Source organism: Camelus ferus, chromosome 14, assembly GCF_009834535.1.
Source record: "Camelus ferus isolate YT-003-E chromosome 14, BCGSAC_Cfer_1.0, whole genome shotgun sequence".
Classification (NCBI taxonomy): Eukaryota; Metazoa; Chordata; class Mammalia; order Artiodactyla; family Camelidae; genus Camelus; species Camelus ferus.
This window is the reverse complement of record NC_045709.1, coordinates 34655438-34679460: the sequence shown is the minus strand read 5'-3', so window position 1 is coordinate 34679460 and position 24023 is coordinate 34655438. Positions and strand designations below refer to the sequence as shown.

The following is a 24023-nucleotide window of genomic DNA, read 5'->3' as shown; positions in this document are numbered from 1 at the left end:
TACTTCACATATTTATCTTATTTGTGGCCTGTCTCATTCAATAGAATGGAAGTGCCTCAGAGCAGAGACTTCTTTTGTTCAATGCTACATCCCTATTTCTAGAACACTGCCAGGAAAATAATAGGCTCTTAAAAAATATATGAATGAACGAAATTTCACTGAAAAATTTCAATTCTTCTAGCTCCTATTTGTTGAAGTGAAGTACTGTGTGGTATTACATTTCAAAAAGCAAAGCGTTATCTATCAATATGTCTGATTTCCTTATCTGGAATTTTCTCTTCATTTTCGAGTCCCAAAAGGTATTTAGATACCATGTCTACCTTCCCCTAGCTTTCCTCATGCCTCCCGTTTTTATGCCTGTGAAAGGGGGGCTTACTCAAAGTATAAAAACAGCATCCACGTGCATTAAACAATGATGAATGAATGTGCCTGAGGCCAGGGTTCCTCCACTTTGGCACTACTGATACTTGGGGTGATGACACTCTGTTGTGGGGTCACCCTTTGCACTGTTGGCTGTTCAGGAGCCTGGCTTTACCCACTGGATGCCAGCAGCACACATCTCAGTTGTGAAGACCAAACCGTGTCTCCAGATATTATCAAACATCTCCAGGGGGCAAAATCACCCTGGTGACTGCACTAGATGGAGGGTCAGCTCCGGGGAACAGGACACTAGATTCCTGGTAGGTAGAGGCTGAGGGACATGACATCACAAACTCCCCAGGATGTGGGGGCAGAGAAGAGCACTCATCCACTGAAATTCTAGCTGGTGAGCTGCAGCCCCTGAGTGGGCTCTCAGTATAGGTTTCAGGGACAGGGCAGCCCCCTCAAAGGCATCACTGTGCCCTCTGCAGCAAGGTTCTCAGGAGACTGCCACCCCTGGTGGAGCACACGGACTGCTGTGCACAGGCCAGGTGGGCCATACCATGTGCCTCACACTTCATGGCAAGAGTCAGAGCAGGGGCCACAGGCTGGAAATGAACGTTCTCTCCCCCGTGCCCCTCACATACTCACTATTATGAAAATAAAAAGTGAAAAGTGGGGCGAGCATTAGGCCTGATTCTGAATTATTCCTCTTTCTGAGGCTCAGTTTCCTTACCTGCCAAATAAGTGTTACCAACTTTAAGGTTCTAAAATACTTTTAGGGCTCAAGATTTGCAACTGGTTCTTTCTAGTTCAGGTTCTTTCTTAAACTCACAGCATTAATCAACTAATTTTTTTTACAACGTCCAAAAGCAATATTAAGAAAAAGCCCCAAAACACTGAAGCCATAACTTTTGGATGTTAGCTTACAAACAGATGTGGATAAAAACAAAGTATTTACAATTTTTGAAGCCTTAGATACAATTCATTAAATGCAAAACAGTATCAGCCACATCTGCAAAAAGAATTTGAAGGAACAGACGTCCACTGAAGTCAGAACCTTAGATTCTGAAATGCACTAAATGATCAAGATGTTGAGACTAAATGATCAAGGATGTTGCATTATATAAATCATCCTACACACCCCACTGAAGACAGGTAATAAAACTCTCTTACAAAACAAAAGTAATTACTTCTACCTTCCAAATGAGGTTGCCAAATATATTTAGTTTTGCTTATAAACATTTTTAAAAAGTCAATGCCAGAAAGTTCAACTAAAAAATAAACTTAAAAGGTCTCTCAGTTTAAGGATACAAATAAACTCCTATGTGGGAAAGACACACAGGAAGTTATTTCATTGTCATTGACAAGGTGTTCTGGTACTCCTTCCTTTACGCTGTGAATAGACATACTTTGATATAATGTGGTTTCCAGAGGGGCAGCTTTCAGCTGAAGTTGGATGACTACCAGAGACTGCTGTGTGCTGATTAGATTTGATGCAAAAATGAATTTCAGGGAACATTAAGTGGTGTTACCATCTTGATCTGGGACCTAAACACATTTTCATGCATTCTACCCTTTTAAATTTTGGTTCTGCACAGTGTTTTTGTTTTTGTTGTTGTTTTTAAATTAGTTACCAATAATTAAAAATACCAAGATTTAACTAAAAATTTATATTTCTGGTTCTCTTGAAAAACCAGATGATCTGGCAGCCCTGAGCTGGTGGCTCTGCCAAGCCGCAGCAGCTGCCCCTTTAAACTGGACCACCTGTGCTCCAGTTTGTCACAGTCCCCAGCATTCCCTATCGCTGTACACCCAGGCCTCTTCTTTCATTTAATTTCACTGCTTGGTTCCTGCAGCCACCTGAGTTTGGACCCCTAAGTTCCATGCTGGCTGTGAAGAAGTAACAGGGTCTGGACTTACTCTCCCATGATAACCACTAGAGAACTGGGCAAAATAGATGCAGCAACTGTTTTCAGGTATCTCTCAGCAGCCAGGGCAGCCTGGTGACCCCGGATAGAAAGGAAGTAAATGAGGTGAGCCCATCATCACCTCAGCTTTCGGTCTGCAGGCTGTATCTGGACTGTGGCACAGGAAGCTGTACCTGAGCAAAGTCCTACGGTCCTGCTGTATGAAGAGACTGCCCAGAGTTCAAGAAGATCCAGGTGGCTGGAATGTGCTGATCGGAGTCTCCAGAACGAGAACAGAGACCCCAGCACAAGTAGATGATAGAGATCCAAACTCAGTAAAACTCTGTCATACATTCATTATGTGTATATTTTCTACTTATATATTATGCCTTAACAAAAAAGCTTACCAAAAATTCTAAATCAAGACACAATAATCTCAGTGTCAGGTCACCAGAGATAAAGAGAAGACCATGAAGAACAGGGAATAAGAACAGCCTCAGACCCCAAAACAACACTCTCATCTAGAAGACAATGGAATGCCTCCAAATTCTAAGGTAAATTTCACCTTGGATTTCCACATCCAGCCAAACTATCAATCAAGTATGAATGCAAAATTAAAGATATCCACAGATACACTAACCCTCAAAACATTAAGATCTTACACATGATTTCCCAGGAAGCTACTGGAGCATGTGTTCCTCCAAAACAAGAAAGTAAAATGAGAAAGAAGAAGACACAGGATCCTGGAAACAGGGAATCTGACATGGTGAGGAAGGGGAAGGGAATTTACAGGCTGGTGACTGTGCAGAGGCTGGGAAAGCAATGAGTCCAGATGCGAGCAGGAAGGAGGGTGCAGGAGCTACAGTCCTCTCCACCATCGTATTATGTCCATGACTGATGAATGAAGAGAAGCAAACACTCCTTATTTAGTGATAGGGAGGCAGATCTAAGAAAAAAATAGTGGGTAAAGTTGAAAATGATCATTTCAGGGAGCGGGGAGTAGGTGAAGTGGAGCTGATGCTGGCAGTAATATGCCTTTAGTGCTACCTTCCTGTACTGTCTGCTGAAACCAGATGAACATATTATTTGGGTGAAAATGCAATTTTAAGTAAACAAATGAATACACAAACAAGTCTACCTGAGGGTCAAACCAGGGGGCTGTGTCTCTAACCTTAGTCACAATGGCCCCACAAAACAAGCTTTCTTACAGAAGCGAGCTTGGAGCCGATGTCATCAGCCAACACTGAGTCATTTTAAGGAAGAATTCTCTGATAACGGTGACTGCATCTATTGTGAGGAGTCGTCAAGGAGATTGCTGATTAATCACACAGTGCCCTCTGTATGCGGGCCCCCAGGAGAAATGCCTGAATGAGCTTCATTCTAAGATTACTTGGGCAGTTTCTGACTAACTGGATTGTCTGTGTCTACTTGCACTGTGCAGCTGAAGGGTCTCCAAGCGAGAGAACATGCAGCCTGGTCTGTCTCCCACCCAGAGCGGGTGTTGGGTCTTTAAAATATATGCTTCTTCCTTAACTTAATCCCACTCCATCTCCTTCCTACCCCGACTCCTTGTTCACCTTTCACACCCACTTTAAACTTACAATATCCTGTGTTTTATGTATCTTTGTAAATTGCTGCCTTAGACCCTCCTGGGAAATGGGAGGGGAGTGGATAGATGGACGGGTGGATGGATGAACAGACAGACAGGGGAACTGGCAACCTGCTTTCAAATTTCTACAAAGGAACAGAAGGAGGCATGCCAAGATGGTAACGGCAGCTCCTCGGGAAAGGGAGAGATGGGGGTCAACAGAGACTTCCACACTAGCTGTATTGTCTAACCTTTTATAGTACGAATACATTCATGTATTATGTATACTTAAATAATTTTGAAGAATAACTCTACAACTGTAACAGTGCTATGATAACCTAATATCGGCTGAATGCTCACCATGTGCCAGCACTGCTCGAAGCTCTTTGTAGGTATTGATTAATCCTCTCCATAACTGTATTTGGCACTACTGTTACTCCTATTTAACAAATGAGGAAACTGAGGCCCAGAGACATTACATGATATCTCCAAGGTTACAGAGCTGGTAAGGGGTAGAGCAGGGATGTGAACTCAGTCTGAATCTGAAACCCAGGCTCCTGACCGATATACTACTCGGCCATTGGTACTAGGATGGCAGTGATAAAAGTCATCCCTGAGATGCTAAAAACTGTTCTGAATATTTCCAAGTTAACTCATCCAATCCTCTTACCCTATTAAGGACATATTATCATTATCTGAATATCTGCCTATGAAGAAACTTCAGTTAAAAATCAGCCTAGGGTCACACAGTTAAAAAGTACCTCAGCCAGGTCTTAAACACAAGAACTCATACACCAGAGCACTTGGGCCCACTACAACGTAATTCTGCTTTTACGTTATACCTACTATCTTCTAAAATGATGAAAAACAAGGCTTTACTCATTTTTGAGTCAGCTATTATATTTCTACCACAAACACTGACAGGTTTTGAAGTGTTGGCTTAAATCTGCTAATTTGTAGATGGCACTTGTACAAATGAGAAAACTTGATGTAATAAAAGTCTATTGGCATTTACCTGAACCACACCCATACAGGAATCCAGAAATATCGATCCTTTCGGTTCTTTGGAGATCTTTTCATCTTTATAAAAATTCAAATTGTAGGACCCATCGCCAAGTTGGATCAGGTGGAAAAATCGCCTTTTAAATGACTGAGAGAAGAACACGCACACAGTTATTGCTTCAAACTGAAAAGAGCCACAATCTCTATCAATAACTCACAACTATACCCTTATGTAAAATACAATTCCACTTCTCTCCAAAACAAATCTAATTCTGGCCAATGCCCCAGGTAACTGGGTGAGTTAGGACTCTCCATCACAGCTAATAATTTCACTGCATTTAAATCCTGAGGAGCTGGTTCACTTAACATTCACGGGTCATTTTTTTTTTTTGCCCACAGAATTGGAGATTTTTACATAACTACCCAGAAGTGGTGCAGTAAGTTCCAATTTGGGATGCAGCTCAGAAAGATGGAAACTTACTCAAATCCCCAGGGTTTCTTGCTCACACGGAAGAGGAATTATTCCCTACCTCATGACACTGGATGATTTTCCAGCCCCAGGATTGCAACAGTCAGCATTTCCCCTGATTTAATTTTTATCTCTCTGTCCATCCTGCCTCCTTCCATTGTTTCTTTTCTCTTTACTATTAATTCCAGTCTTTCTCTGGTCCTCCTTCTCTTCTAAATGGCTTTTAACACTAGTTTTACTTTTTCTTGGCAACCCCCTTACAGTTTAACCATTTTCCTTTTAGTTCTTGATTTCTGCTTTTCTGGACTCTGTTGCAGTAAGACGTCCACAGAAGTACTTTGGTTGCCCCTCAGTGATGTTCTGTGAGGTACTAAGCATCCCTTTTGTGGTTAACACAGAGAAAAAAGGTGAGGGTGGCCGCGTCTTCACACCAGCCCAGTGACGATCTCATCATGCTGGTGGCCGGAGGGTGACTAGGGGAGGGGGTGGAGCCATGGGCTGCACCCACAGTGGTAGGTCATCAGGGAGGCATCTAACTAGACAATGTCTCTTTTGTTGGGAAGAACAGCATGCCCACTTCTCTTGAGCATCATTCCCAAGACCTACAGCAAGAGGGCTCACTCAGGGGAAGGCAGGGTGATGGGCCTCCTTACCCTCATGGTCACGCTGATCGCACTGTTCATGTTGCCTTTGTACAGCCACCCGTGCTTGGTGATCCCGCCCTTCTGAGAGCCAAGGGAGGCGGCGTCCTAGGAGAGAAGGGACACCCCACAATCAATCTTCCATTGTCACTGAAGGGAAATCACTGGAGTTGTGCCAGGCTGCCCCTCCCCACGTGACTGGAGTGACCAGCTGGCACAGACACCTACTAAGTCCACTTAGCAGTACAGTGAGGGGAGCAGGACTGAACTTCTGCAAACTCCAGTCCATTAAAAGGTACAGCTAGATCAGGTCCAAAATTTTTCCTTTATTTTTAGGTGTTTAATGAGCCACAGAAAGTACATACTATACTTGACCACTCGAGGTGTAAGGTCTCGCCTGGTTTCATGAAAAATGTTTTCACATTACACTCCCCTAGAGTTGGAGGACAAAAGCAAATTCTTGGAAAACTTCCCAGATGCTTAGTTCAGGGAAAGGTGAATAAGAAAGGAAGGAAATATGAGGCAATAGAGAAAGGAGAGATAAAACGCTGGGGCAACAGAACAGATGGGAAGAAAGGCAAGAACACAACAGGGAGAGAGGAAAGGGGAGAGAGAAAAGTGAAGGGAAGCAGCTAGAAAAGTGAAGAAACATGTTTCCTTGAGTTCTGACTCCAGCTCTGAGATCTAGGTTTAAGGGCATGGGGCTGCCAGCTGCAGCTAAAAATATATTAGGCATATATTTATACATGTAATAAGCAGACAGATGAAACAGACACACACACACACACACACACACACACACACACACACAAATATACAATGTGGCAGATCCTCCACCACACCCTGAAGTGGGCCTCTTCCTCACTCTCTAAGATGCTCCCTTGTGATGTCTTAGCCCCTGGAAGGCTGTGCCCGACACACACTTCGTAGGTACTATGGAACGAGAGGGCCACATGGCATCAGGTCACCCAGCCAAGACCTCCTAAAGACTAGTCTAATTATGATCTTTGCTTCTGTAATCAAGTAGACAGCTTCAGAAAGACCCATCTTACGCTTTGTTTTAGACCACCTCGATTTTGATATTGATGGTTTTATTGTTGTTATTATTAGGAATGATAGGAGTAACTGTCCAGGATTTTACAGTTTGTTGTGCGCCCTTACATGCAGTATTTCAATCAATCCTCCTCTTACTATTAATCAGCATCAAGTGTTTAATATCTTGTTCATTTTTCATATCTTGTATCATTTTGAATGACTACTTACTCTTCCCAGAATATTTTTAAAGTGGTTTCTAAAATAACTGGCTCCCATGGACACTGCTAACACTCGAGTGGTTGGTGTAATGTCTTAGCTGACCAAAAAAAAAAAGAAAGAAAGGAAAAAACCCCAAATTCACAATGAGGCATCCAGTACTGATTAGGGGAGAGTAAGAAACGCAGAGATGGGTGGCACTAACTTTTTATTAGGTTTTCCTTGCTCAGTGGACACAGTCGCCTTAATGCCTAGCTCTCTTTGTACACTTATCTGGCCATAATCATTTCTCCAATAGTAGGGGAAGTGGGCTTGTTAAAATCAGAGCTCCTGGGTAGTATCTACTTCTCTCAGAGCAGTCACAGAAGAAATGGTCATTTAAAATCTACTGGTTGCCAGTTTGTTTCCTGCTAAAAAAAAGCCTAAACTTTAGGTCTAAGTAATCTTGATCTTTTAACAGTGTAGCCAAATCTTATCCAGGTCTTTGAAAATGACCTCACAACAAATAAACAGGACCAGAAGAACAGGCAATGCCAAGCAGTCAAGTTGAAATAGAGACCGTATTTCAATCAATTAAACAATACATTTAAAAAAATTCCTTCCTTGCTTCAAGAAACATTCCAATTCCTGTTTTGGCTAAATGTTGGAAATTTTCCAATTAATCTCCTAACTCTGTGAACTAATTCAATTTTTAAATCCGTAGACAAACATCCTACCTCATCTTTGTCGACCTCCTCATCAACTTCATAGACATGAACTGGAAGTTTATCCAACTTGGCCGCTTTGCTTTAAAAAGAAGAAAGAAATTGGTTTTATAATTACCTCATCTATGAAGAGATGCTGCATTTCCTCCCCCATCAGAGGAACCAGCCTTTCAACAAATCCAAAGCTGGCCTATGCAGCTAAAAATGATCGACGATGTTGCTTTTCAAAGTGGGTGATCCAAGAGTTGGAGAGCTCCCAAAGGCCACGTAGAAACGATGGCATAACTTGTTGGGAGTTTGGTATATTACAAATGGGAAAATGTATTAATAAATAAAGACTTGGAAGAATAACTTTTAATATGAACTTTATGTAAGAAAATATTAAAATGAGGTCACTGCATTTAAAGTGATTGGAAAGGGGGAGGATATAGCTCAGGTGGCAGAGTGCATGCTTAGCATACATGAGGTCCTGGGTTCAATTCCTAGTACATCCTCTAAAAACAAATAAATAAATAAACCTGATTACCCCCTCTACTCAAGAAAAATTAACAAAAAAAATTAAGTGATTGGGAACCACAGTCTTAATGATGATAGTACTAACAACAAAAACAGGACAATAACCATAGCAGTCAGCCTTTATTAAACAGTTACTATCCACTAGGCACTGTGCTGTGTACTTTACATACGTTATCTCCTTTAGTCCTTCTGATGGTGGGAACTGGTGCTAAGACCATTTAACAGATGAGGAAACTGAGGCTTCCAGGGGACAGAGTAAGTAGGTGGTGCAGGCAGACTACAGAATCTATCACTGTGAGGACCTCCCTCTCCTTCTCATCACACAATTCAAACTCTTATTAAAGCCAAGAGGCAAAACCTATCAGCAGTAAAAGTGTATCATACAGTGAATACACCATATCCTCAGTCTGTTCTCTTTCAGTCCTGAGAACAGCATGAATAAGACTATAGCGAAGACAGGTTAACCCAATCCAGTGGGAAGCATTAAGTCCCCAAATGAGTACTGGGTAAATACAGAACTAAGCAGCACACTCATCTGGAGAAGACAATGCTAGAAGGGACTATTTTCAGCTGAGGTTTAAGACGAGGCAATCGGGAAGTTGGCTGAACACTTTTAAGGAGTGGCTGAACCACACAAAGAGAAAAAACAAACAGCTAGGTCCACCGAGAACAGTATAAACAGTTCAAACTTAACAGATGCAACAAACACGAAGAAAAATATATTAATAGGGCTCCAAGTAAAATTTTCACTGACAACAATTACTTCTGAAACACAATCCATCATTCATTGTTTTCAATTTTCATAATGAACTAAAATTTGCCAACTTCATCATTTCAGGATGTACCGTTTTAGAGCAGATATCGTCTCAAGGCAGGGCCTATCTATACCTGGTTCACTTAACCACTACTAATTAATCTGAACACTCTTGCTCTTGGTGTATTTGGAAATGAGTTAATACTTTAAAAGAGTTACAGAAATTTGGGAAAATGCTTGTTCTTTGATGTACTTTTTTTAAAACATAAAATTTACTCACTATAAAATGCTTTTCATGTCTCTTCAAAATATTCTTTTTAATATAAAACACACTCCAGCACTGATATTTTCTTTCTTTTCTATTTAAATACACTTATATTTTCTTTGTTTTCTATTTCTCACTGAAAAAAAAAAAAAACTCACCTGTTTGTGTTTTATCAGTGGTACCCTGAGCAGAATCATGAACATAAACAAACTATCCACGTGTTTATTACCACCCACCAATCCCAGAGTACCAGGCTTCAGGCCTATTATTAAATACCCAGTAAACAATAGCTACACCATATACACACAAACAATCTGGAAATATTTTCTCTAATCACTCTGACTGCACGTGAAGTTATGCACCTCCCTAGGCATTTCAAGTACAAAGAACTTCCCCTGTGTGTATAACCCCACCTTGTGTGGTCTGATCATTTACTCACTTTGGAAGCTGTCGAAACTCTCCTGAGTAATCTTCATATTTATAGTTCACAAGATGCCAGTCTGAGTTATACGTTTTGATGCACTATTTGGAAGAGGAGAAGGTAAAAAAATATATAAAGTATAAGAGGAAAAGAAAAAAGACATGTGATGACTTTTGGCAAACATTTGACAAAGTTTATGAATTCACGCCCACACAAACATCAAAAAAATTCTTTCCCCTCAAACTTTTCACGCCTGAAATTCCACCATCAGAGGTTCCTATGAAGCTTAAGAACTGCTGAAACACTGCCCTTGGGAGAGGGGTCACTTTAAGACACCATCATTCATGATCCAGAAAGCAGATGTTCCAAGGAGACAAACTTCACCTCCTCTTGCTGCACTTACATAACAACATGCTGTTTCTGCCTTAAAAGCGTTTGGCTCCTTAGAAGTCTTGTGGCTTCTACAAGAACACGAAAGCAAATGGAAAGTTTGAACCTAAAGACACTGTCATGGTATTTACTAATGTTACAATGTGCACTGTTAGTCAGCATTACATACATGTCCCCTTAGATTTCCATGCTAGTTATAAGGGACAGTGTGAGGTAACTAGGAAGAAAGATTTAGTTCCAATTCAGTGGTACCGTGACCTCTTCGTGTGCATGTGTATGGAGAATGTACAATGTATGGGGCATCCCAACGCCCAGGATTCCATGTCACACTAACCTACACAGAATGCATTAAACCACCTTTCTACCTGACAGCCTCGACCGACATACAGTGTCTTTCATTCTCCTGTCCAGGAGGAGCCACTGAGCAGCCACTGAGCACTTAAGCACTGAGCACTTAAGATTATTATAATGTCACATCCACCAGATCTTCAAATACGATTGAGTCAAAATCAACAGGTGAAGTGTTTGACTTAGTTGCCATCAGCTAACGATTTTCTGTATAGGTTGACTTGACTCATGAACATCATGAACAAAGTCTCTATTCTGCTTACTTAACGTCATTGTTTATACTGTGAGCCTTTTTATCTATTTCATACTTCAGGCCCCAGGGCTTTCTGAAGCAAACTCCCCTGCATCCCAAGGCCATGAAAATAACTACAGCAACACCAGCCAGTGCTTCCCCTGGACCAGGCTCTATGCTAAGCACTCTGTCAGCAAGGTCGTGAAGGAAAGGTAGTGTAAGTTTTTTATATTATCCCTCTGCGGTGGAATAAAGAGCAGAGGAGGGTTAAGAACAAAGTCAGATGTGGGAGCCGAACAACTTTTCAATTTCTTCACTATGTGATTACAAATGTTTTAAAGTACCATTTTACTCTTATAAATGCTTCTTTTTTTTTTTTTAACATTTTTAAACTTAGAGCATATTTTGGAACATTTAGAACATCAAGCATCCACGTGCAAAATTACATCCCAAAACCATCCGTAACTAACCAGAACTATCCGTAAGTTTGGGTTTTTATCCCTGAAGCACAAAAAAGTCAGATTGGACTCTGCACGACACAGGCTTGTGGACATGCTCCTATTTGCTTTGTTCTGGGTTTTCATCAAGCCTTGCAACTAAAGTCATACCACTGACGTCTCTTGCAGGACATTAAACCTATACCAAAGTATAAAACATACCTGCCCAATTAAAGAATAAATAAAGAAGCATACACCTGTATAGAATCAGTGCATTTATGAACGGAAACCTGAATGCACAGATTTTTCATCTTAGGCAAAAAGGGAAACAAAGATAATTACAATGTTTAAATATTTTAAATTATGAGGATTGCAAAAAACATAGTTAACCACATTAAGTAGGCAGAGATTCATTCATTTAATGAGCCATGGTTGACTGCCCACATGACAGGCACGGGCTAAATCCCAAGGCAGAAGCACAGAAGGTGGCAAGCAACCCCTTCCCCTCTGGGGGTGTAGAACGTCTAAGCGATAAGGGTTCAGTCAGAAATCAGGGTCTAGGGAACTGTATCTCTAAAAACACAGGGACCTGACTGGCTGATTTCATGACTGACGTTTCCAACTTCTGAAATTCAATAATATTTTGAAGTTATACTGAAAGGTTTTTGAAAAAAATTTTTTTCAAGCCATTAGGTCATTCTCCTGTGGCTGAGAGGACAGGGAGGAAGTGCTGGTCCACCCCGCCCTGGTGGAAGGGGCCAAGAGGGTGGAGTCCTGCTGGCTCCCGCTGCAGAGGATGAAGTTGCTATTGCCCAACCTGCAGCGACGACAGAACTTAATGGAGAGTTGTCCTTTAAAAATCGTATTTTTTAAGCAATTGGGAGAACTGAATTAGTAATTAAAAATTTTGCTACATAAAAAAAAGTTTTTTAAAGGGAGAGAGGGTATATAGCTCAGTGGTAGAGAGCATGCTTCTCATGTTCAAGGTCCTAGGTTAAATCCCCAGTACCTCCATTAAGAAAAAAGAAAGAAAGAAAGAAACTGCTATGTGCCTTAAAACAGGGATCAACAAACTTTTTTCTTCAGAAGTTCAGATAGTATTTTCAGCTTTGAGGGACACATTGTCTCTGTTGTAATCATTCAAGTCTGCTGTTGTCATGTGAAATAGTCAAGGGGCATTTGGGTGTGAACTGGTACGGCCCTGCTACAATGTAACCTTATTTACAAAATCTGGCTGCAGGACAGTTTGCCTATGTCCTGCTTTAAAATAAACATTTGAGACTATGTAAACTTATCTGGCCGTATTTGCCTGGCATTAACTTCACTAATAGAGTGGCAAAGGAGGTAAGACAAGAAGTTATCTTTTCAGACTGGCAAGAGAACACACTTCAAAAACTTTAACTGTATATTCAATTTTTCAAAAATCTCAATGGACACTAAATGTTGTTACTTTTATTGGTCTTTACTTACAAAAGCATAACCTCCTTACAGTGGGCAAATTTGATGGGCAGATTTAGCTCATAAATATCAACTAGAAGAATGGGAACAAAATATCCACTATTTTAAATGAAGAAGCACTTGACACAAAATTAAAGCACTAATCAGTTCATCCTATCTAAAGACAGCTGGAGAAAGAAACAAACACCCCAATAAAGAAAGAGCAAGCAATCTCAGTGCAGTAATTTCTCTTTCCACCTTAGTAAGACAATTGTTACCTGTATGTTCAAACAAAAGTAATAATAATCATACACTGATCAGGGATAATTAGGCTCTGCTCATTACTACCTGGTACTTCATGTGTACTGAACTCGTCTTGATGATGAGTTATAAGTATAAACATATAAATGAAATAAAGGAATGACATCAATGTCTACCATGTGTCCAGTGCATTTATTTACAACTTATTCTAAGCCTATGAGATAAGCCTGTAGAATTCACGTTTTATCATCAGAATTGGCCCCTGTTAACATTTCTGTCCAAGCCTCAGACTCTGAAAACCTCATGTTATTCTATCCTCACTTCCATCATAAAAACGTGATTACCTCTGTGACACTTTCTTGAGAAGATCATGGAAATTCTTAAAAAGGGAGGGAGGTATTAGAGAAAAACAACTTAAGTACCATGTAAGTGAATGTAGAAGGAACATACTACCTCTGTGACAAATAAGCTCTGGGCTTTCTCCTGTGCATTTTCAGGGATGGTGGAGCATCTGTACCGCCCTTGTCGTCTCAGGATGGCTGTCTGCAGAGGAAAGCACCAAGACAGGACTTGGTTACGTGAAGACAGAAAGGCGCGCCAGCCTCCGCAGGCAGTCCCTGCAGCCTCTCCCGCAGCTTCCCCTCCTGAGGCCACACATGGAGATGGGGGACCTCCCTGGCTCCCTAAACTTCCAAAGGCAGGCAGGGCAAGGGGTCCGGAGTCCTTCTAGACCAGGAGCTCAGGGAGCCCTCCAGGCAGAGAGGAGGCCCCGTCAGGGTCCCTAACACTCCCCCACCCACATGCTTGATCTAGTCCCACTATATTGCCTTTTATTTGCCTTAATTGCCTTTTTTTTTCAATTGTAAAACAGACATAACATTTAGCCTCTGAACCATGTTTAAGTGTACGGCTCAAAGGCATTAAGTGCATTCACACTGTTGTGACACCATTGCCGCATCCGTCTCTTCACGTCTGTTCTTACTGCCACAGCCCCAGTGTAACCCGTAGAAGGCCCTTCATCGCTATTCGTTGACTGAATCTATGAATTGTGAATGCTCCCTTCCCTCCTATAATGTTAGAAATGCTCTTGTTTCATGAAGCTTAAATGCTTATTTTAAATAATAAATGTCTCGTGACTTCAGGCAGCAGCACATGTACCCTAATTAAAGTCGCTGTAGAGTCAATATGAGGAAACTGGGCCTCAGGCTTCAGAGAGGAATGTTCTGGATTTTTTTCTCCCATGGACTGTAATCTTCAGATACTATAACAGATCATGGTTATAAGAACAGCATGAAAGAAAACATTTTGTTGAAGGACTCTATCCCATCGGCTCCTCAGGCTAGTGGCTAAGCTGGGAATCGCTCAGCATCTGTCTCAGCTGCTTCTCTTCTTCCCTTAGTTGGAGGAAACTCTGGGTCAAATCTGTGGCCCCTCCCCCTCCAGCGCAGATGAAGAACTCTGGGGCATATATTTTTGAAGAACTTAACTTTATTTCCTGCCCATATTTTCTCCCTGTTGTGTTTGCTTCACCTCTTTGCTTGCACTGTGTCCATCTTTGAAAGTAATCTGAAATCCTGTTTTTAGAATAAGGCTCCCTTATTCTAAAGGAAGAGAAGAACTATGTTCTCTATCAAAGACCATCACAGGTGAATTATTAATTCATCCAGCCTCCTCCCAGAGGGCTTTCAAAACCCCAGGTCTCGGTTTCTTTGTGAATGCCACAAATGATGACTCTTATTACACACGTGGTGCCATGAAATGCCATAGAGATGAGTGACAGTAAACACTGGAGGCATAATCTATTCAAAAAGCTTCAACGTAACACATCAATTATAAGAGACTATCAGATATAATACCAGATAAAAAGGGGAACTAAGAGTCTGTGTATACTTCAAAGGACACATTCTCCATCCCCACTTCCTGTGTCCTTATCTTGATTTATTTGGGTCTATCAAGAGTTTTTGAAGCTAATTATCACACTTATAAAACGTTCATGAAATGGCTCAGGGCAGGAAATAGGGGCTATATCAGGGTCATTTCCAGGCCATTTCCTATCACAACATTTGGAAGAAAGAAAATTTATCACAAAGTTTTCCCAGTGGAAGTCCCAATTCAAGAAACTTTAATTACATAACACCATCCCAAATACCCTTTTAAGGTGAGAAAAATAATAGGAAATGAATCTTTTTTATTTTTGTGGATCAAAGTGCCATTATGCTCTCACTTTAAAAAAGAAAGCAACTTTAATCATTAAAGAGAGACTTGACTTCAAACAGATAAGACAGCACTGGGCATAATTTAACCAATCACCCACCAATACCAGAATAAATCCAAATAAACTTAATGCATTTCTCTAAAACTAGTCATTTAGACATGCTTCTTTAGCACAAACTAGCTTAAATGCCATTTCTATGTCTATTTCTTGTTGTACATAATATTGGATCTGTTTTAAATCATCTCTTTTCGATAGATGGCTGCTGTCTTTCCCTAGATACGCCTGTGGTTCCTAATACCAAGAGGTGGAGCCTATTTCCCCTCCCCTTGAATCCAGGCTGGCTTTGACAAATAAAAAGAAGATGCAAGTGACATTGGGTCTGTTCCAAACCTACCCTTTGAGAGAACTGGCAGCTTCTGCATCTTCCTTCTTAGAAGACAACCACCATATAAAAAGTTCTACTACCCTGAGACCACCATTACATGAGAAAGTCCAAGGAGAGAGGCCATATATAGAAAGATGCCCCCACAAACACCCAGCTGGTTCCAGACATCCTGGCTGAGGTACCACAATGTGAGTGAAGAAGTCATGTTGGATACGCCAGCCCCTGAAGATATCAAGTAAAGCAGAACCACCCAGCTGAGCCTCAACCAGATTTCAGAATTATGAGAAACAATAAACTATTGTCCTAAATTTCTAGGCTTTGAGGTGACTTGCTAGTCAGCAATAGAAAACTGCAACAAGACTACAAAAGACTAGGAACACTTCTAATTAAAGTACTGGAGAATACTGCCATTTTCATGTCTTTCAAATACTAATCACAGTATGACGTTAGGACAGAGGTGTTGAGGGGACACACTAAGCTGCAAACTGGTTTCCACACTCACCCTTCTCTTCAGTCAATGTCCTAAGAGTGCTCCAGTAAGAGAGAGAAAAACGTCTGTTGGACTTTGAGAGTGGTCTTCAGCGGCTTCTCTTCCCCCCAGACATTTTACTGATCATTTAAGGACTCAGCATAAATATCACTCCAACCACCCACCCATTCACCCACCCATCCATCCCTTTTCAGGGTGCCTACTTTCTACCACCTGAACAAGCAGCTGGCGATACCCAGTTTGATAAAATGTAGCTGCTCTTCTTATGGAGTTTACAGTATGATAACAGGGGAAATGAGGAAATAAATTACCTGAGTGTGATAAGTACACAGAAGAGTGTCAGAAAGAACACAGAAGCACAGGCTGGTATGAGAAGAGCGAGCAGGGGAGTCTAAATCCAATGGGAGGAGAGCGCATCAAGATGTGCACTGTGGCAAAGATGCTTAAGCCAAATTGTACAGGATGAGCACAAGTTGTGTCGAATACAAAAAGGAGGAGAAATGTGAGGATAAGCTTACCCTTAGAAAGTTAAAACAGCAAACAAAATCAAGACATAATAGAGGAGGTTAGCTCTTTGCATACACAGAAAAAATAAACCCATTAAGTCCTAGAACTAAAAAACATATCCTATGCCAAAAGAAAAACTGCCTAGAACTCTAACTAAACTTGAATAAAAAAACCACTAAAACTCCACCAACCTATATCCTAGTCAATGGTTTTAATTCATCTGGTGAAAGAATGGGCCAATAGAAAGAACAGGGCTTGTAAGACCAGAGCAATTTTGTCAGTGTCTTTATCATCATTTAATAGGAAAGGCTGGGATCCATCAGGCTGGGACCCACTGTGGGACTCCTGGGCTTGGCTCCAGTGAGGAGTCACCGTTTGATAGCACCCACTGCCAAGGTCTTTCCACTTGCAGCCTTTGCTTTGAGTCTAGCCTCACCAACCCACTTGTTCATTATGATTCCCATTTAGACTTTCCTAAGAGAACATACAGCCAATGAATGTATTCTGGTCTGCTTATTAATTCTAGTTCTCAATGCATGTTATTAAATGGTATTCTGATTTGTTCTCTTGCAGGGTTGGAGGCTACAAGTCAGTTCCTCTTGGCCCAAACGACTCTGGTCCTGTCAGCCCAAACCCAGTCTCTGGGCTTTGAAAGCTGAGATATGAAACTAGACCTTGGTGATCTGATAAACCATGCCCCATGAGGGCCCATCTGCTAGCTCACCAATCTGACTCCATTATCAAAAACTCCCGCAGGCACACATCCTTCTCTCCCCTACAAGAATGTGGGTTCCTTTGAGGGCAGAAGACATATCTTTCTATTTGTATCTTAGTGCTAAGTACTCAATAAATGTTTCAAGAATGAATGAATAAAATAGTCAATGGAGATAGAAATAGAAACTTACCAATAATCATCCATCACTTGCAGTTTTTTCCCTATTATTTCAAAAAGCTCTCTGGCCCATTATGGAAGTGGACAAGGGAAGACCATATCATACGTGAATGCTCTATTTCAATTTCTCCATATATTTTATGTCTTAAAAGTCACATTCAGGTAATAGTCTACAGTAAGCCACATTGATTCACATTAAATTTCTGTAGTTTTAATTATCTGGCTTAACAGAATCCAAGTCAATACCTAGAGATTTATACACAATGAACACTAAAGCCCTTCTCAAAAATGAGCTTAATTTTCTTTGCCATGGTTGTGATATTCTTTCCTACTTTTCTAACAATTAAAATCATTTTCCTGCTGAAAGATGGGTCTTTATCCACCTTATGTAAATCAACATCAAGATGGACATTCAAAGAATATCAGTCCCACTCTGGAAATAAATTATTTCCGTTCTACTAAAAAAGCTGTACATTTGCAAGAGGTAAGGGAAGAAGACACTGCACACTGTGAAGTGTGATAAGATCTCAAAATTAAATCTAAACATAGCTAGCATCTCAGACAACCACTGGGATATAAATCTCACAGTACAAAATACCATTTAAAAATAAAAGCCTTCTTCTAGCTACTATAATAGACTAAATTATTTTCAGTCAATATCACTGGTAGTGCTTGACAAAGAAATCATTAAGAACCTTGGCCAAGTATGGGCAGGAGTGTTATGAGGCCTTCCACAAAATTTCAGGACTAACTGAAAAGGAAAACTTAGGGTTGCAAAAGGAAGAGGAAAAGGTGAAGTCCTCCCAAAAGGGTTTATATAATGATGCATGGACACCTGAGAGCCCAGGCCAATCTTTATGGGACTTTTTTTAATGGAATGAGTGGATGAAATGCAGAGCTGCCCAGAGATCTGAATAGGAAGGGTAAAATTTGACTATCTCCAAGTCTAGTTTAGAATGACAAATTACAAATAGATCCTTTTTAATTTTAAAAACATTTTTTTCTTCTCTTGGTTGAAATGACTCCCTCCAAAAACTGGGGTCACTTGGACGGCTATGAGCCACATCTGAAATGTGGGGGTGTGTAGCCCAGGCAGGCAGCGCCTGGTAAGGGGAACATACAGAGGGATCACGTTTCCTCATCAGGGCCCAGTTCTGGGGCTTCCTGGCACTTCTTGATGCCTGTCTCCATCACTCACTGCTCTTCCCTGATGGCCTGCTGAGGTCCTGTTCCTTTAGCTTCAATATGGAATCCCTCTCTACTAAGGAAATTACTGCCCTCCATATGGCCAGGGCTCTGTCTTCCCTCCATCAGTGCTGGCCAACCCACTACCCTGACCCCGCTGAAGCTGCGATACCAAGAAGCTCATGTTTCAAACCACAAGCAACTTGGGGCACATAATTTAATTAAACTTCCTATGGAAGAATTTGAGAAGTGATCTTGGAAAGAGGTTTGACTTGAGAGCCAGGAAACCTGAGTTCTCATCTGAGCTCTGCCTCTAATTAGCGGTGTAATAGTGGAGGAAAGTTTTAACTTTCCACATTCAGAGTTTTCTAGGATCTCTAGGTTTCCTTGTGGTTTAAAATTCCATAGTTCTATGAGCATGGAATTCTAAGTCTCTCTTGCTCTCTCTCAAATGGTTTATTATCAGAATGGTCTGTGAGAAACTAAAACTTAAAAGATGTCCAGAAAAAAGAGGAATATTGTTATCTTTTTTGATTTATAGTTATATTATTCCACTTTTTAATGAAAGGAATTGTTTTAATGTGTTTTTATGAAAAGAACTGGATTAAAAGGAGGAGAGTCACTAGAAGACTTAAGTAAATACAGGCATGAATATTAACAAAGACATTCTTTTGTGTCATCATTTTTTTTTCTAGTCCTCTCAACTAGCATGGAACTGGATTTTTTTATTCATCACTTTACAATAGGCATTAAACTATAACAAAACAACCCTCTTAATTCCTGGTGGGAAGCATGCATATCTACTGGGTGCTTAAAATATCACATTTAAAGGACTTTAAATAAGACACTGAAACAAAAGGCCCACCCTTCCCCTGGGACTCATGAACCATGAGCTGGAGACAGCATCCCAGAGAAGCGGGTGGGCTGGAACCCAAGAAAGCTGTGTGGATCGGCATAGATCGGCTCCAGTCTCTCCTGCTTGAAGGAGCACAGGGCTGGGGGTGTCTGCCCTCAAAGAGAAAAACAAACAGCATGGGTGGGCAGCCCAGGAGGAGGTAAGGGCTCAGAAACAGGAAGAGACCGCTCTGTGGGTGTCCTAAGCAGAACAACTCGGAGGGAAGGCGAGTCCTTAGCGCAGGAGCTGAGACAGAGTGAGAGGAGGTGAAGAGGGCTCCTCTCAGGTAACCAGTCAGCAGGCACGGCTGCAAGCCAGAGGGAGCGGGGAGTCCCAGGCTCCTGCCGTCTTACTCTCAGATGGACTCTGAGGCCTGGGCACGGCCTGAAGTCAGAGAAGAGGGCCCCAGGCCCACTGAAGACCTGCTGGACGGAGCAGCCCAGCGGGCCTCAGAGGCTGCCAGCTCCCATCTGTGCGCAGGCTAAAACGGACTCTCTCTGCTTAGCAGCCAACCCCTCCCATTTGTAATTCCAAATAAAGCATCTTACTTGTGCTTATTTTTGTGTTTGTTTCAACTGACTTAGTAGAGCTATTCCTTCAAAGCTTTGAGGCCTTGATGTACTTGTCAGAGAAAGAGTACTCTGATCTACTAGGAGCAGGGCAACCTTGGAGCGAGGGCAGGAGGGGCCAGAAAGCAAAGCCCAGGTGACCTGGGTAAGCCTGAGCCCTAGGGCAGGCATCTCTCAGGCCTGGCCCATCTTCCTCACTAAAGATAAGCCCTGAGTTGAACCTTCATTGTCCTCAGCTGGGCCAAGCAGACAGCGTCCACTTCAACATTCTGAAGTTACCTCGGATTTTCAACTAGTCCTTGCTAGAGAGATGGCTCCCAACACCTCCTTCCTTTTGTCTCTAGGTTCCTTTGAATCTGCTGGAAATGTGCCCTTGGATGCATGCCTGTACATTAAATGTTTTGTATCCAGTGCAGTAGTAAACCTCACTTAGACAATGCTGAGAACTTTGTTACCACTCACTGAGTATAACAGTAATGGGACCTTTCCAAGTATCTGGCAAATGCATTTGTTTCAAAGCAGATGACTCACTTTTGAGAGGACTCAGTCCCAAGCCAGGCTGGAACTGAAATCCACACAGGGCGTTCCCCACATTTCACTGCAGAGATCATGTCTTGGCAGCTGACCCCACAGTGTTCTCTGAAGATCAGACAATTCCATTTTCAGGGAAGCAGCTTCCTGGGGATTCTCAATGTTTGATTCATTAATAATCAAGAAAACAAACAAAGCATGGGACAAAACAAGGATCTGGAGAAAGATTTCCATTTAGGTTTCTGGAGGGATTTAATAAAAAAAACAACTCCCAAAAACTTACTAAAACATTACAAGGAAGGAGCCTTGATATGGACAGAGAAATGGGCACCTCTCTGCCTCTGACAGCTCCTCTTCACTGGCTCCTGCAAGGGCCCCAGGCTTTCCTTGCTCCCTCAACAGTGTCACCCTGTGACGTCAATGACTCTCCTTGCTGTACGTCCCCACAGCAATGCACCGATTTAGGGCACTCTTGTGTGAACCTCAGTGTAGCCCCCTCCCTAACGGGGGTGCCTGCCTTCCCTCCACATCCGTCTTACCCATTCTCTGCGCAGCTGCCGGTCATAGTTCTAAAACTTCGCACATTATGCCTCAGCTGAAATTCTTCCAATGACCCCTCACTACCACCAGAAGAAAGTCCAGATGCCTCAGGACAACCTAAGACCTTTGGTGATCAACAGTATTGATTTTTCTTGGCTCTCCTGCCCTTCTCCAGAACACGGGGTACTTGTGACTCCCTAATGCACCAGCCCTCTGCCTGGCGGTGGAGCTGCTCATCCTGACCTCCTGCAGCACACGGCACGCGTGCAGTTCTGCTGAAATGACTCAAAAACCTTGCTGTATCTCCTACGGGACTGAAGAACCTCAGACTGTGCTGGTCCCCTTCCGTTCTCTAACACCCTTACATAACATCTGGCACAACATAAGCGTTTGAGGGAATGGGTGATGGGCATTTTTAAATGGACACTGTTATATTTCACTGCAAGATCACTTGGGGTTCCAAATGAGACAATGTCTTAGCAACTGGTGAGACATCAAGTAGCTCTGTCACTGTATAATGTCCTATTTCCTAAAATGTCATATATGTTCATTTATAAATTTCAGTAGACCTTTGAGAGTCATAAAGATTTCATTCTGCTACCTTTGCAATGCCCCAAAATTAATAATAGCTTGTTCAAATGCAGTAAAATATAACTAATTAAGTTAAATGTTGCAAACCCTTAATGACCAGACTCATCAATTAACTTCAGTTTTTAAAAAGATATTTTTGGGTGGGGGAATATGTTTGTTTTGGTTTGATATTACAAAGAAACTTGTTTTTAATCACTTCTTAAGTATCACTGCAAACATGAGGACAGAGGTATATCCAGAAAACCAGGAGTGGCCTTGCAGTCGTTTAAGGGGATGAGTAGCAGGTCCAGCTTCCCCATTAGTAAGCCTGCCCCACATCATACGACCCTGCAACTAAAAACCACCATCCTCAAAAATAAAACCATATTACCTAGAGGAGAGGAAGAAGGCTCCAATAAGCATCCTAGTCACTCAGTTCCCTCCCAGCCGAGTGGGAACATCAGCCAGGGTGTATGAGGAGCTTCATGAATCGTGGTACCTCTTTGGATTCTCACACATCTAATGAGAACCCATATTTTAGGGCAAATATTATCTCTGAATTACAGGTTAAGAAAAGTGAGCTTTAGGAAGGTTTATCGCTTAACAAAGTACCCAAACAGTAACAGATAGACCTGGAGCTAAAATCTAGAGTTAGATGATGTCTCCATCCTGGGTCATGCCACTACCCCTAGTGCCAAGAACACCTACCATCCCATTCGATAACAGAACCTTGAGGAAGGGGTAGGCAAGTGTGACTTCTTTCGTTTTCTAGTTGTCTGTGTATGGTTCTCCACATCTTCTTTACAATGCAACTTTAGTTACTAAAAGGACCATAGTGTGAGCCTTTGTGTGAACACCTAGCATAGTGAATACTGAATATGCTTCACGTGAAAACATGTCCATTATGTATATATTCCCATAGCCTGATGAATGTTCCTTTCAGGCCTTGCCTTAGGAAGGCACACTCATTCAATACTTGTGAGGTTTCAATCATGCACCAGGGGGAATTTCACTCAAATTCCTCTGTCTGTTACCAGCACCACCGCCATGATGGGCTTGTCACAGCAACATCGCAACTCCTAGGATGCTGTGCTAGGTCTTATCTTAAACATAGTGGAGCAGAGGTTATGCTTTGCAGATAAAATGCTAAACAGGAAGCAGTCCTGACTCGAGGATTTCTGACATCTAGGGACTTCACGGAACTCCCTTAATTTGTTCTTGCTGGATCTCGTGCACACACTCCTGAGCCAGGTTGCCCAAATCCACGCAGGACACTCGGCAGTACCCAGGCTCTGCTGGGCAACCCTGGTAGGAAGAGGTGGAACTATGGACACTGCAGGAAACTTCCAGGCTGTAGGAACCATAGAGGTGTGCTGAGGAACATGTTAAATGGCGCCTGATAATTTTGAGGCCAAAACCTAGGTTTTCTTTTTCTTGGAGGACTTTGGATTTTGCTTTGTGCTCAAACACGTCTCCTGTTCTCTTCTACTCTGCTGGCCTACCACCTTGAGCTCTGTTTGTACAACCTCAAGGCAGCTGGTGCTGAGATCCCAAATCCATCCATTTACTCAGGACATATTAAGTGCTTCCCAAGGACAAAGCACTATTTAGAAACTTTGGCAAAGGCAAAGGTGAACTTTCAAAAAAAAACTACGGTTTATAATAAGAACCAAACAACTATGGTTTGCCACTCTCAAAGAAATTTTGTTTTCTATCTGGGGAGAAAATAATAGTCCTAGAGTTATAAAAAATTATAATAAAGAATGACATTTAATGAAAGCTAAAGATGTAGTAACATAAATCTCCATCTGCTTACACTGTCTTAAGATATCTTGGTTCAAATCCTCCTCTATCCATGCCTGTTAGTCGTATTTAATAATCTAAGATACATACATTATATATATATATACATATATACATTAGTCACATTGATAAAAATGTCCTACCTCTCATTGGTAACAAATATGGTCTGCACTTTCCCAATTCTACCAATTGAAGAACCCTCACCATTCTCTCTGATGTATTTAAAATGTGAGAAAATATTATTTTTAAAAAGCAAAGAAGATTTGAGAAAGAGAGAGAGAGAATGAGAGAGAGAGAAAGAAGGGTGGAAGGGAGGAAAGAAATGTGACCTGATACGGGAGATACACACACACAGTGACAGATGACTCGGTTCATTCAGTATCTCTTATTCTACCTAAGAAGAGAATCTTAGATTCACTTACGCAGATAATATTTTATACGTGTGTGTGTTTTAC

The 24023-nt window shown here is 41.6% G+C and overlaps 1 protein-coding gene across 15 annotated transcripts in view; it reads right to left on the bottom strand.

Annotated features, from left to right (window-relative positions):
• DOCK9 (dedicator of cytokinesis 9) overlaps window positions 1–24023 on the bottom strand; it is a 256298-nt gene that overhangs the window by 106356 nt on the left and 125919 nt on the right. For all 15 annotated transcript variants that reach the window (XM_032496729.1, XM_032496730.1, XM_032496733.1 and 12 more), the window contains exons 3-7: window positions 13440–13529; window positions 9900–9982; window positions 7938–8007; window positions 5983–6078; window positions 4874–5008 (exon numbers count right to left, since the gene is read on the bottom strand). In XM_032496729.1, coding sequence (XP_032352620.1) covers window positions 4874–5008; window positions 5983–6078; window positions 7938–8007; window positions 9900–9982; window positions 13440–13529 — 474 coding nt within the window. The remainder of the gene's footprint in view (window positions 1–4873; window positions 5009–5982; window positions 6079–7937; window positions 8008–9899; window positions 9983–13439; window positions 13530–24023) is intronic.